Source organism: Falco naumanni, chromosome 3, assembly GCF_017639655.2.
Source record: "Falco naumanni isolate bFalNau1 chromosome 3, bFalNau1.pat, whole genome shotgun sequence".
In the NCBI taxonomy this organism is placed as follows: Eukaryota; Metazoa; Chordata; class Aves; order Falconiformes; family Falconidae; genus Falco; species Falco naumanni.
The window spans coordinates 118,047,626-118,061,828 of record NC_054056.1 but is presented as its reverse complement, the minus strand read 5'-3'; the positions used below and the strand labels follow the sequence as shown (position 1 = coordinate 118,061,828).

The 14,203-nt window shown below is 43.6% G+C and overlaps 1 protein-coding gene across 1 annotated transcript in view; it reads right to left on the bottom strand.

Annotated features, from left to right (window-relative positions):
* Nucleotides 1–14,203, bottom strand: part of COL22A1 (collagen type XXII alpha 1 chain) — a 237,409-nt gene that overhangs the window by 101,378 nt on the left and 121,828 nt on the right. The window contains exons 13-16 of the mRNA XM_040588639.1: nt 10,848–10,901; nt 9,109–9,162; nt 7,697–7,750; nt 748–801 (exon numbers count right to left, since the gene is read on the bottom strand). Of these exons, the coding sequence (XP_040444573.1) occupies nt 748–801; nt 7,697–7,750; nt 9,109–9,162; nt 10,848–10,901 (216 nt within the window). The remainder of the gene's footprint in view (nt 1–747; nt 802–7,696; nt 7,751–9,108; nt 9,163–10,847; nt 10,902–14,203) is intronic.

The window sequence follows — 14,203 nt, the reverse complement described above, 5'->3', positions numbered from 1 at the left end:
ATACGGTTGGCTTTCTGGGCTGCGAGTGCACATTGCTGGCTCATGTCCAGCTTTTCATCCTCTAGTGCCCCCAAGTCCTTCTCTGCAGGGCTGCTCTTAATCCCTTTATCCCCCAGCCTGTACTGATACTGGGGGTTGTCCTGATGCAGTCATGTCCTCAAATCTTAGAAAACCCTATCAGCCTTTAGAACACCCTCTCAAAGGCTGCCTCCATAATTACCAAGGTGAGACCACAAGATAGAAATGTTTACTTGATAGAATCCGATTTACTCTGGTCTTGCTGTCTGTTCATTCAAGGCAGGTTTTCCCCCTGAGCCCAAAGGCTATTCCCTGACAGTTTGGAAAATGTGATTGGAAACTTGCTGAGAAGTAGTATTTTTTCTCATTATGATGAAATTTGCAAGTACCATATACATGGTGCATTAACACAAACCAAAGAAATTGCATTACAGTGGAAGCATCACAAAATCACCAGCTGTTATCTCGGTAATCAAGACATTTCTACTGCCATCTCTCTACTGGCTACAGGTCTGTTCTCATTTAAAGAAGTCAGAAGAAAGTCAATGAAGTCGAGAAAATGTCACCATTTGAACACTACAAGTAAGAGGTCAGACATGCCCTACAATGCTTAATAATAATAATAACAACAATAATAATAATAAAAACCCCACATAGCTGGGCAGAGCACACTGAAAAAATAGAGAAAGTTTCTAGAGTATTAAAAATTTAACAAGAGCCATGACTTACCGGTGCACCTACGTAGCCTTTAATTCCTGGAGGACCCTGTTTTCCCTCAGCTCCCTGGGAAGGAATTGAGATACAGTAAAACACCAGAAACCGTTTCACATAAAAGATCAAGAATAATATCAGTTATTCAGAAATATAAGTTGCACTCCTGGGCTTACGGTGGGCTGTTGAGGCTTCTCAACTGTCTTAGCACTAATTCAGGGAGCAGTGTCTGATTTTTCAGCTACCTACCCAAAGTGATACCTCAATGTCCTTTTCTCCCCCCAGCACTCAGACTTTAGCAAGTTTTATCCTCTTGCCTTCAGTCTTGCCCTAGGAAGGCAAACTGTCCCAAGCAAGTCCCTCTACAGGTTAAGCAACAGGTTAAGAAGTTTAAGCAACGTCAGTTGTTGCCTGCCTGTTGTGGGCAGGGTGATTGAGCTCCGTCAGCTCCCGAACACAGCATTGGTGGAACAAAGCACAGACATACATTGCTGCAAAAGCTGCAGCAAAGGCCGTATGCCAGCATAAACAAACCACAGACTTCAAAACGTTATTTTGAAAAGTCAGTTGAAAGAATCAGATCAGAACTATATTCTCCAATGTTTATTTTCAGCATCAATGGGAGAAATGCAAGAGGATCAGGTACATTTCAGCAGTCCTTCACATGTCTCTCTCCCTGGGAAAGGTAAAGTGAAACAGAAAGCACTCTCACTGTGTGCTTTTGTACGTCCTACACTGCCTGCAAAAGGTCTGGATCCTCAGCTGAACAGGCTCAGCCCTCAGAGCCATGCTATGGAGACAGCCTGGGCCTGACAAGTTGACCATGAGAACTGGTTTGGCATCTTAGATCACCTATTTAACTGATTATTTTCTTACTTATCTCACTTCCCTCTCCCCGCCCCCATCTGGTTAACTCATGTATTGGGTGGCTGTAGCTGATAAGGCTTCAAAACAGATCAAGACTTATTTTTAAATCATTTCTACACTTCATATTAATAGATGTTTCCTACTAAAAAAATAAAATCAAAGATACAAGTTGTGTTTGCAATGAATTATTAGCAGAACTGAGGGGGGTTTGTCCCAATGCAAGCACCCAGGAGGCTGGTCATGTCACACCAATGTTTACACTTGCCCTAGCCCAAATGGCAATCTCATTTGGAGCAGTCGTTAAGCACAGACCTGGCAGGCTGGCTGGACTGTGCTTAGCCAGTGTTGCACCACTGCTGTAAGGAATGAATTGCCAAAACTGCCCCCTCCTTCTTCCAGAGAGGACTGGACTTGGTAAAGCAGATGAAGCTGTGTCCTGAGGGTTGTGAGCAGTTCATCAGCCCAGCTGTAAAGTGGCTGAACCTGTGTTCAGTATGGAGGCAAACCACATGGCAAACTCAGGCAGGGAGATTCACAGACTGGTTAACAAGAGCTGGGTTTAAGCACGAGCAAAGGTGGCTCTGGGATCTCTACAACATCAGGTACGTGAGGACCTCTGCAAGGTCAGGAAGTGCTTCAGCTCCTCGAATGGCAGAGGGAAAGCATCAGGCACGCGCTTAAATCTCTCCCTTCAGCCTGCAGAAAAATACTGCTATCAAAGTCTAGGCAAAACCCTTTACAGAAATAGAGGCCTGCTCCGTGTTGTCCAAATTATCAGTCCAACTCAGTACTGTTACATAAAGTGTGGTTATAACACTCAGCAAAAGTTATGGATAGAGAAACTGAGTTTGTCTGGATGAGACTTGCTGATCCCACTCAAGGCCTGCGCTGAGATCATGTCTGGTAAACCAGAGAAGTGTGAGACCTTCAACAGCTGAAGCAAACAAGAAAAAGGAAATTTGTCAAAATAAAACTCTTACCTAATACTTTATATTTCAAAGGCTTGATTCCCTCCCCCCCCCGTTTTTTCTATCAAGTGCAGATAACTGTCAGTTCAGATGGGAACGCTATAGCTATGTCAGTGCCATGGCAATGACAGCCACAAAAAATCTTTTTAACATTTTATTAAAGATACAGGGGGGGGAAAAAAGAAAAGGTTGAATAGCTGCTGCAGGATATTATAGGCTAAAGGGCCTGGGCTCAAAAATTCAAGCTTTGTTTCACTGCTATAATATTATGACCCCAGTGAGGGACCTGAGCTATAGCCTTTTTTCTCTGGACCCACTTACTCCATTTAATCTTCCAAATCCCACATCTCTGTGGGACCTTTCCCCACTAACCAGTGGATATTTCTTGCTGTCTCAGACCACTGTGGCACCTTCTAGAAGCTCCAACAGTGATTAGCACAAGGCTGACTTTGAGCGCTCTTCTTTGCTTCCACCAGCTAATACCCAGCAAGATCGTACAGTCTTCTTGGTGAGTAATAAAGTTTACCCACCACGTTTGATGAAAAGGAAAAAAAAAAAAAACCAACCACCAAAACCCCCACAAATTTTTACAATGAAGACACTGAACTAGGAACACCCTCCCCTGGAGACTTCACCGAGCAGCAAAAGCAGTAAAACCAGAGATGACATACTGAGGCCATATCATTCTTGCACCCATACATGTACACTAAGGGGCTTATCGTCCATTATGCCACATCTGTGGATTGAAGTCCTACTACCAGAAATATGCAGGACCCTTATCTGTGTTACCAGAAGCTTCACACAATCAATGAGGTCTATAAAAGCTGTGAGACACCACCTTAAAAGAAAGTGCTGACAACTCCCACTGAGGCAAAAGACTGAAAATCATTTAAGTTAGAAAAGACCTTTAAGATTATCAAGTCCAACCCACTGTCAAGTCCACCACTAAACAATGTCCCTAGGTGCCACATCTACACATCTTTTAAACACCTCCAGGGTTTGTGACAACCACTTCTCTGGGCAGCCTTTTCCAATGCCTGACAACCCTTTTGGTGAAGCAATTTTTCCTAATATCCAATTTAAACCTCCCCTGGTGCAACATCAGGCCGTTTCCTCCTATCCTATCACCTGGGAGAAGAGACCAACTGTGGCACTGTGCTCCACCCCACCCCCCTCCATCCTGACCATTGTTTCCACAGCAATGCCCAAGTGATAACTGCCAGTGGCTGGTCGTGATGGCTGTTTCTGACTCAGTGCACTCGGGGGAGACAGATAACAACATGACAGCCAAGGGTTAATTTGAGCAATGAACCCACTTACCAGTGCTGGTCGAGGTCAGACTCAATCTGTCTGAAAGAAACTAATTTCTGTAGTCAGTATGCAAATACGAATAGCGGACAGCCCCAGAGCCCATTGGGCTCTCCTGCACGGCAGCAGGCTGCACACCAGAACCTCCCCTTGAGCAGGGCCACCACGCAAGGTTAGTGCTCAAGGGTGAGAGATTCCTTGCAGCAACAGATTCTCAGAAAGCAATTTGATAGAATGTTAAACTTTGAAAACTTTGCTAAGTATTATCAAGGATCAATTGTGCACATATAATCATTTAGACATAAATTGGTGACCAAGTCTGAGACTAAATCTGATACCAGCCATGCCTAAATTCCCCCCTGAGAAAGAGTTCAGAAGGCAAGCGGGCCCTTTCTGAACCTCATGACTCAACGGGAGGGTCTCCCTGACAGTTTTGTCTGACCCTGTCCTCTGTGCAGTAAGCAGGTGTACCTTGCCATTGAATCTTTAACCACTGTCGCATTTACTATTAAGCTTCATTACATTGCTGCTTTATACCAATAAACATATTGCTGATTCTCTCTTATGAGTGAAGTGGGTCACTCTATCTTTGGCACTGACCCAACCTGTCTACAGCCTCCTTTCAGGTAGTTGTAGAGAGTAATAAGGTCCCCCCTGAGCCTCCTTTTCTCCAGGCTGAACAACCCCAGGTCCCTCAGCTGCTCCTCACAAGACTTGTTCTCCAGACCCTGCACCAGCATCACTGCCCTGCTCTGGACACGCTCCAGCACCTCAATGTCTGTCTTGCAGTGAGGGGCCCAAAACTGAACACAGGATTCAAGGTGCAGCCTCATCAGTGCCCAGTACAGGGGGACAATCACTGCCCCGGTCCTGCTGGCCACACTGTTTTGAATACAAGCCAGGATGTCACTGGCCTTCTTGGCCACCTGGGCACAGTGCTGGCTCATGGTCAGTCAGTCATCACCAGCAACCTCAGGTCCTTTTCTGCTGTGCAGCTTTCCAGCCACCCTTCTGCAAGCCCATAGCGCTGCGTGGGGTTGTTATGACCCAGGTGCAGGACCCGGCACTGAGCCTTGTTGAACCTCATACAAGTGGCCTTGGCCCATCGGTGCAGCCTGTCCAGGTCCCTCTGCAGAGCCTGCCTGCCCTCAAGCACATCAACACTCCTGCCCAACTTGGTGTCACCTGCAATCTTCCTGAGGGTGCACTCAAACCCCTCATCCAGATCATTGATAAAGATATTAAACAGGACTGGCCCCAGTACTGAGCCCTGGGGAACAGCACCTGTGACTGGTCACTATTCACCACCAGTCTTTGGGCTCAGCCATCCAACCATTTTTTTTCACCCAGCAAAGAGTACATCTGTCGAAACCATAAACAGCCATTTCTCCAGGAGAATGTTGTGGGAGACAGCGTCAAAGGCTTTAATAAGGTCCAGGTAGACAACATCCACAGCCTTCCCCTCATCCACTAGGTGGGTCATCATGTTGCAGGAGATCAGGTTCATCAAGCAGGACCTGCCTTTCATAAACCCAGTGTGTTGGGTTTTAGGTATTGATCCCTCAGCCAAGCAGATAAACAGGGGGCTGAATTTCCTGGGGTGCATGTACAGCTGCTGAGTGTGCACTGCACTTGCCTGGCTCAACGCAAATGAAGATGGATTGAGGCAGGAAGGACCACATCCCAACTGACCAGAGAAACTGCAAGGTAGCTCTCCAAGGAGCCTGGGGTAGAGCCCAAAGCCACTGTACTGACACTGACAATAAAAATAAGTGATCTGGCAAAAAAAACCCCAATCGTTACAGCTGTAATTGGAGATGTGACCTCTCTGCCAGCTCCACCCATCTCTATACACCTTCTTCCACACCAGCTAGGCGGCCGAGCTTTATGCCAAGGATTAAAGGTGTGTGGATTCATATTTTAGATTATAAACCCCCATCAGCAAATTCAGGTTTATTTCTTAAAATAGCTCAGGTCAGAATCCTGCTTAAGGACACTGCATATATCCAGAGCATCCACTGAGGTAAATAAAAGTCACTGTGAAAGCACACTATCATTTTTATTTAGCCACTGGACCTGAGAGGCTGGGATTAGCCAAGATCACCTCTTCCCTGGGAGTACTTGGCACTGTCTAGTCAGTTGTCTCTAGGTTCAGCTCCACCAGCACCTACCCTGCTCAGCCTGTAGCGCTGAAGTTCTGTTCAGCATTGCCTTGTTACTTGGCTCAAGTATATGTGCCTGATAATCTCAGTGGGAAATATGGAACATTTTCAAGAATAAAGTCCTTCCGGTGGCAGATGTAGGTGCCTCAGTTTTGCTTGGTCTGTAAAAGCTTTGCAAAGCAAGGGTGAAGAAATTCATACCACAAGGAGCATTGTATACCCTACTGGTTTGTAATTGCACTATGGGAAATATGCAGGACAGAGAGAAAATATGTATTTATTCGCGTGATAGGAGAGATGCAGCTGACAGGCATTTATGGGTGATGAATTCAGTTCATTTCATCCACTCCCAAATCCCACTGAAGGACAAAATAATATCCAGAGTGCCTCCACTCAGCTCAGCCCAACCCTGCTTTGCAGCTGTCATTTATCCCCTGCTGAACATGCTGCCACACAGCTTCCACAATCAACCCCTTCACGTTGCTGAAGGCAATATGCCTCCCGCTGAGAACCGCAGGATGGCTGCCAAGTATTTCCGCTAATCCACAAACAGACCATTAGTTCCGATACCCTCCTGATGAGACTTTAGGAAATGATGAACATTTCCCTCTATGAAAAAAAGACATTGTGGAGAAAGGGCCTCTCTATAGCTGCAGAAGCCAGAAGGACCTATAGAAATTAACTGCTTCGTAGAGTCCTTTCAGACAGAGCCAAGTGACAAGGCTACATGTGGAAAGTTGTTCAGGTACTTTCCAGTACCTGAAATAACTCCTATTTGAGGACAAAGGCATCAGTGAACTCAGTGGGAGGTTTAGACTAGATATGGCTCTTCCAGAAAGATGTGATGCTCAAAGGTCTTTGCTTGTACAGAAACAGAACTGGGTGAAGTAAATCTGGGCAATCAAACTGTTGTACCTACACCACCTTTCGTAGGCTGAGCTGAACTTGCTGTGCAAGATGCTCCTCAAAACATACTTGTCAATCTAGTGCACCATCTTCTTCTTGTGTTATAACAAAACTGATCTGAGGGGTGGTGATCCCTTCAGTAACCAGGGAACAAGGCAAGGAGAGCTGAGGTTGTAAAAGGAGGTTAAGGAATTGCTTATGAGAAGGGCTTCAAATTTTAGGCATATTTCTGACACTCAGCTAAGTCTCACCAGATCTCCACTCAGAAGCACCTTGTTTGAAGCAAACCCAGTGATATAAGCATCAGCTCAAGTTCTGTATCACTCTGCCACTGCCTAATGGTGCAAACCACAAGCGCCCAAAATAGGCAGAAACATCCAGGGTAGGATCTCCCCATTATGACTATGAGAAAAAAAAATAAATAGAGTAGGGATAATAATTATCACCTGCATCTTTGTGAGAGATGGGAATGCTTACTGAAGGCATGAAGCAAAGCTTATGTCCCCCAAAACATATTATTTTCATCTTCTTCAGCTATGCTGTTCATTGAACAAAAGGAATTTCTTCTTTTTATGTACTTTGCCTAATTGCTGATACCTTAACAGATGCCTGATGAAAATGAGCATTTTGAGTTTTTTCATTTCACCACTGAGAATATCAAAAGTCATAAACAAAAAGTAATTCAAGCAATTCACACATATAAAAAGACAGTGAAAAAAAATGCCTGCCCATATAAAGAAGAAATGGAAAGCTTACCTTTGGACCTGCTGGCCCAGGCAGTCCAAATGCGCCTGGCTGTCCTGGCTCACCCTGCAAGTAACAGCAACATCAGTGGTAAATGTTAATCCTTTTATATATAAAGGCAAGGATGGCTTGAAACACTCATTATATACAGCCTTAGAAATGGGAGCTCTAGCCATATCTGCAGTCCTGAGTACCATTATCCAGAGATCTAAAAGTTTACGATGTGCTTTCTTTGCAAAAATAAAAGCAGAAAGAGACAAACAGAAAACGGAAGCAGCTCTTCAACTACTCTTCAAACACACCCACCCCAGTAGAAAGAAATGAGTTCCCTAAGTCATGAACAGCTTGCATCGACTACAATCTGCAAATATGGATTCCTTGGAGACGCATTTGTTCTGGAATGGTGACCTTTCAGTGCAATAAACACATCCTATAAGGATTTCTGCAAGTCCAAGCATGTCACTGTCCAATCCCAGACCGTGCCACGTGTGATGTGATGAAATTGCACCAGTTCTGCAAGCTGTACTGGAAAAAATGACTGCAGTTTTTCTGAAGTGGGACAGGTGTAGCACAAAGCAGAAACAGGATGTAAGTAACAGGAAAAAAAAAAAAATAGAGCTTTTCTGCTGCGTATCACTACTGCTGTGTATGCCTGCCCTTCCAAAAAGTCCTTTACCCAACTTCCTCCAGTCACCACCACATGACTGCCACAAAGGGACAGTGAATGAGATGGTAAAAGTCCACCATCAGGATGAAGATAATTCAAAGGGATGGTGATCAAGCAGTGGAAAAGGGGGAAAGCACTAAAATACACTTATATAAGATACTGGAAAATGTGTTTGTGATTTTATGCTCCAACTATAGTACTTTTAAAGACAATATTTGGTATGCTGCATCCTTTTTTGCGCTAATCCTGAAACTCTTCCTTTGCTCTTAGCTTTTAGCAGTGCACAAGATGTGTTCAGGTGCCTGCTTCTGTGGCTGCGACATGAATTTCTCTAACCCCCGTCTGTTGTGGAACCGTAAGACAGCACCCTGCATCCCCTGCCATCTCCGCTAGCCTATGACTCTTTGCCAGACTTAAAACAAATGGCCAGGCTCTGCAGCTGCAGCCATTAACCAGCACAGCCGCAGAAGCGGGTCCCAAACCACAGGCTGCCACGAACGCCCCCTTTCCCGTCTTAATGAATGGTAACAGAGCTGCCCCGGGAGCCCCTCGGGACGGCTAATCCATACACCACCTGCCATCGCTGCAAACGTGCGAGGGAGAGTGCTGAGGCTATTAACCTCCTGCCATTTGTTTCTGCTGCTCCTACAATGCCCATACAAAACCCCAAGACGTGGTCTGTTCAATACAGATTGATTTCCACTGCCTGCCCAGCACTGAAAGGCGAGGATTACATGAAAGGAACAAAAAGGCTTACGGCTTCTCCTTTTGCTCCATCCTTCCCAGGGGGGCCAGGTGAGCCCAGAGATCCCTGTAACAACAACAGAATTATCATCAGCACAATATTAACACCCGTTGCAAGGAGAAAGACATGAGTAACGCATCAAGACAAAAATAAAGAATGAGGAGAATCACTTCAATGCAAACATTTATTATTTACAGTCTTTGGAGGAGCTGCTGCTGACATTAACACACTATGTTATGGCCGATTGATGAGCTGTTAATGAGCAACTAAGCACTCTTGGCCACTTAACTCATTTAAGAATAAATTAATATAAAAGCTTTGCAGCTAATTAGACACATGCCGTTGAGTCATCTCTAATACCATCTCCGCTCAGCCTCTGTCCACCATTCCATTGTCTCAAAATACTGCTGTTATGTAACTAAATACTGATAATTTTTTAAATTTTTTTTTTTAACTCCTTGCTCATACAGCACCCGTCCCAAAGTTCAGAAGCTTCTAGATACAGCTATAATGCACACATGTAATGAGCCTAAAAGCAAACAGAAAAGAAACCTTGAAAACTTCAAGCAGTCCTCAGGAACAACCCTAGCCACTGGGAAGCAAGTCCTAGAGTGGTGAACATGGAAAGCCATAGAAAACAAAGACAGAAATCCAGGCACCACTTTTTAAATTTTCCTATGCACCAGAATGAATGGAACTAAGTATGTTGTGGTTGGCAGCACCACTGCTAACCGGGACTGCAACAAATGGGAAAAGGCAAGTTTTGCTGTGTGCAGCTGGCAATTTAAAGAACAAATGGAGAATGGAAAGATAATAGGCTTGCCGACGTACATAGTGAGGAACTGGCACAGTGGTTTTACTTCTAGGCACTGCAGGAATTTCTTTTTAGATGTATTGCAAAAAAAGGTTTGAAAGAGAAACAGACATGGGCACTGAAAACTGCCACGCTGGGCTGTGATTATACTGAGCTGGTTTGTTGTGTATTATTTGGTGGAGGGTTTGCCTTGCAATCCTGAACATTTGCTAGTTTACAAGAGGTGAAAAAAGTTTAAATCCCTCCTGCAAATGATGTTTAAGGCATTTCAGACTAATGCATCCAAAGTAAATACTTTTTTTTTTTTACATATATATACACTTTTTTTAATATATATACATATATTTTATTATATATGTATATATATTTTTTATATATTACATATACACATATATAAAATATATATGTATTTACATATGCAAAATACAAAAAGTTGACAGACCAAGCTCAGTATAGGATAATTCCTTTTTTTTTTTTTTCTTTTTTAAGATGACAACACAGTGAGCTAAAGGCCATCTCAGTCCAAAACTTATTATGTTCAGTACAAGGAAGGACATCATCATTTTTGGCCTTCCGTGTCTCAAACTGAAGAAACACTGATGTTTCTGGATGTGGAGCCATTAGCACCGAGCTTCTGTTTTGTTTCGCTCTTCTGTTTCAGAATTTTACAAAATTTAAGCAAAATTCATGCCCTTGATATCTCCACACATTTGTCAAATAGTGCTAAGCATCATCAAGAGGTTTAAAGATTTTAAGGGTGCACTTTGCTGAAAAATAATGCTTCAGTGTAGTCTCCTTTTCTTAGCACCTTGCTAACATGAAACATGAAAACACAGAGGTAAAACTAAAGACTTAGAAGAGGGTCTGTTTTCATTAATCTTCTGCAATACCTTTATAGACTCAAACTTTTCACAGTATAAGAAGGATTTGGACTTACTTTTTCTCCTTTATCCCCTTTCAGCCCAGGAAAGCCAGGGGACCCTTCTTCACCCTACAAAACCAATGGAAAAAATACTGAAAAAATATGAACTGCCATACCATCCTATAGTATATTTTAGACAGCACAATTATCATCTGTTGAGAGTTGAGGCCAGCTTCTCCACCTCGCTGTAACAATGCTGTTCTCAGTCACCTGTAAGTTGCCCATATTTGAAAAGGTTCACTTTCAACTCTCTATCACAGTGTCTTCCTCTGGGCTGATCCATCCCTACCCTCCTTTTTGTAAATACCATCCAGAACGAGTCTTTCTCCAAGAAAAGATTAGAGACCTAACCTTGTTAAAAGTTTCTGAAGCATAGAATCATTTCACTGAGAAACTCTGCTGCCACTTTTCAAAGCACAAAGTCAACTTACTGCCATGCCAAATTTCCAATGGCATGAAAATTTTTTGGAAAAACCCAAATACGGGGATTTTTTCCCATTTACCTGCTCACATTAGGCCAAAATGTAACCTTGGAAGCCACTCCATTTAGGCCTTATCAATAAGTATTTCTCATAGTCAACAGCTCTGTTAGGCTTTATGAACGGAGCAGGATTATGCCTGCTGTCTTGAGGTAGCTGGCTGTGATCCAGCAGTCTGCCTACATTCGTCCTGCATGTTTGTGCTCAGACTGATGGCACCAGTACTGCTGGATTTTACAAAAGATGTTGGCATGAGTCCTTTAATGGACTGCTAGCAGTGTCTCTTCTACCTGAAACAGCAATCACACATACATGGGATGTAAAGCCACTAGCACTGCTGGCAAATGACATGCCACAAAGCAGAGCTAAGCAACTCAGACCTTTTTTCCACCTGGGAAAAAAGTTTGTTTGTTTGTTTTTGGTAAAAACCCAATAACATAGAAGAACCTTTTGAAAGAGCATTAAAGTGGTAAGCATTTGATGCATATGTTTCTAAGTTACCTGTATATACATAAGGACTACCTACACATGCAGATAAATTCAGGCCAAATTCTGCCACACAGTCCTTATTTGTGATTTTTTTTTCCTGCATGAGTAGTCCAGCAGACTTAGATGGATGTATTCCTAAGGCGAGTTTCCAGTCAATGTCAGGCAGAGTGACAAAATCGGGCCTTATTTATTAATAGGTGTATTTGGCACTTAAAGTTTAATAAAAGATACTACCTGAAAAGTATCTGTGCAAATTAAAAAAAAAAGATATGCAAATTAAAGCCATTAGATACTTCTGTAATCACTTTTGTTGCTAACTGAACCTTCATGAAGCACTCTGTCTAGAATTTGCAGTGCAGCTAGTGGTAAAAAATCAGATCTGCTGTATTTTAATGGCTTCCTAATGAGAGAGGGAATCCATCAAATAGCAAATGTGATTTTTAAGGAAATCATTTGCTCTAAGAGGTCAATATAACTTGGAGGAGTTGCTGTTGCATGGCAGTGTGCAGTGTAGGTAGGAGAATGATTTGTCTTCTCTGTGCAAAGTAAAGGAATATGGTTAATCAGCATCTTCTCTTGCTTTTTTTTTTTTTCCCCCTCCATGAATTAGGAACTCTTTGGCACAGCTGAACAAAATTAATGAAAGCATCAGTCAATTATTTTAATGCATGGTGTTCATAGAGCCATTCGTGCTGGACAGGACCTCGTGAGGTTTCTAGTTCAACCTCCCAGTCAAAGCACCATCGATGGTGAGTTCAGACCAAGTTGTTCAGGGTTTATCCAATTTGGTGTTGTAAACCTCCAAAAATAAGGTTGTTCCTCTTCCCAGATTGAAATGGTGACTTACCTCTTAAGCCAATAGCATCCCAGGAAGAAAAAGACTTTTTTTTTTTTTTTTTTTTTTTTTTTTTTTAACTAAAGCAGCACAATTTTGTTCTTTTGAATTTTAACATATCTCAAGCAGCTACCTACTAAGATGCGAAGCCCATAGCAAATCTATCGGCCCTTACAACCAAGAGGCTCCATGGGCATTTGCACTGCAGACTCTCTCCCACTTCATGACCATGCACAGCAGACACAGCTGGTCAGCCTGAACTGCTACTCACAGACCAGGGTTCACCAAGCAGGAAAGAAGGACCTCAGGGATGCACCATGCTCAGGGAACATGTGATCCAGCAAAACCCACTTTTTTTTTTCTTTCTTCACTTGTGTTTACTGCCACTGCCTGTTTTCTGATGCATAAATGGAAGCACCGCATGCTATACATCAGCCAGCCTGGCACAGAGCTGACTCTTTACTGGAAATAACTAGAGGACTTTACCAGTCTGCAGGAGAAATCTTTGGGCATCCACCAGCTTCACCAGTTCCTCCCCGAGGAGAAAACTGCACAGAAGCAACTCAGACACTCAAGAGAGGTTTAATGTCCCCTGAGGAGCCACCACTGAACCCCATCACAGAGCAGAAAGGGCTCCCACTTCTGCCCCTTCCACTGACCCCCCCATTAACCCTGGCTCGCTGCTTTGTATCCCGCACGAAGCAGGAAAAGCTGTCAGGCTAAGGGTTCAGCAGATGCCTGAACCTTAATAAAAGCACAAGAAGAGATCACGTTGCCTACGCGGAAACACTGACGTTCACAGAGTAAACTGCGTAAACGACAGGAGCAAGAAGTGGAGAAGCGCAGGAAACAAGAGAAGCATCTGCGCTGCTGTGCTTGCACAGTGCCAAAGTAGCTGTGACAGGCAGGGGTAGGAAAGCAACCAACAGCCTGCACCCTTATCTCACAGTCAGCTGCCAAAATCCCCACTGAGGATGCAGCTAACTGGAACAGAGTCATGTTGCCACAGCAATTTACTTCACTAAGCAGCTCTGGTTTTATTATTATTATTATTATTATCCTCTCTCCCCACTCCCCACCCCCTTTTAAAAAAAAACAAACAACAAAACTAACCAACTTGACATACTGCATTGCAGAACAAACACCTTTTCACTTGTCCACCAGATTTTTTTAAGCAGGTAAAATCCCAAGCACTGTGTTCAGCGTGCTGCTAAGACCTAGGGAAGTGCTGGTACCCAAAAGGTACCTGTTCCCTCCCCTCAGCCCCTCCAGTTAGGTAGCTGGTCTGGCAAAAGAGCTTGCCTCTCTCTCCAGCACTTGTGGATTAAGAGGCTCTGCCACGGCATTTACCCTGGAAACCACTTTCTAAAACCAGGGAAAAATGCAGTTAGAGAATGACAAACTGGGCTGAAAAATAAATCAAAGAGGCCTGAAATAACATTGTTCAAGAGGATTTCTTGCTGGGCAGTTTACACCTTCAGGAATTAGCCTTCAAAGGCAGGCAGCAGTTTTTTCCTGAGTACTTCCCCTTTTCCAGGCTCAGGAGAACGCTGTCCTTCTCTTACCCA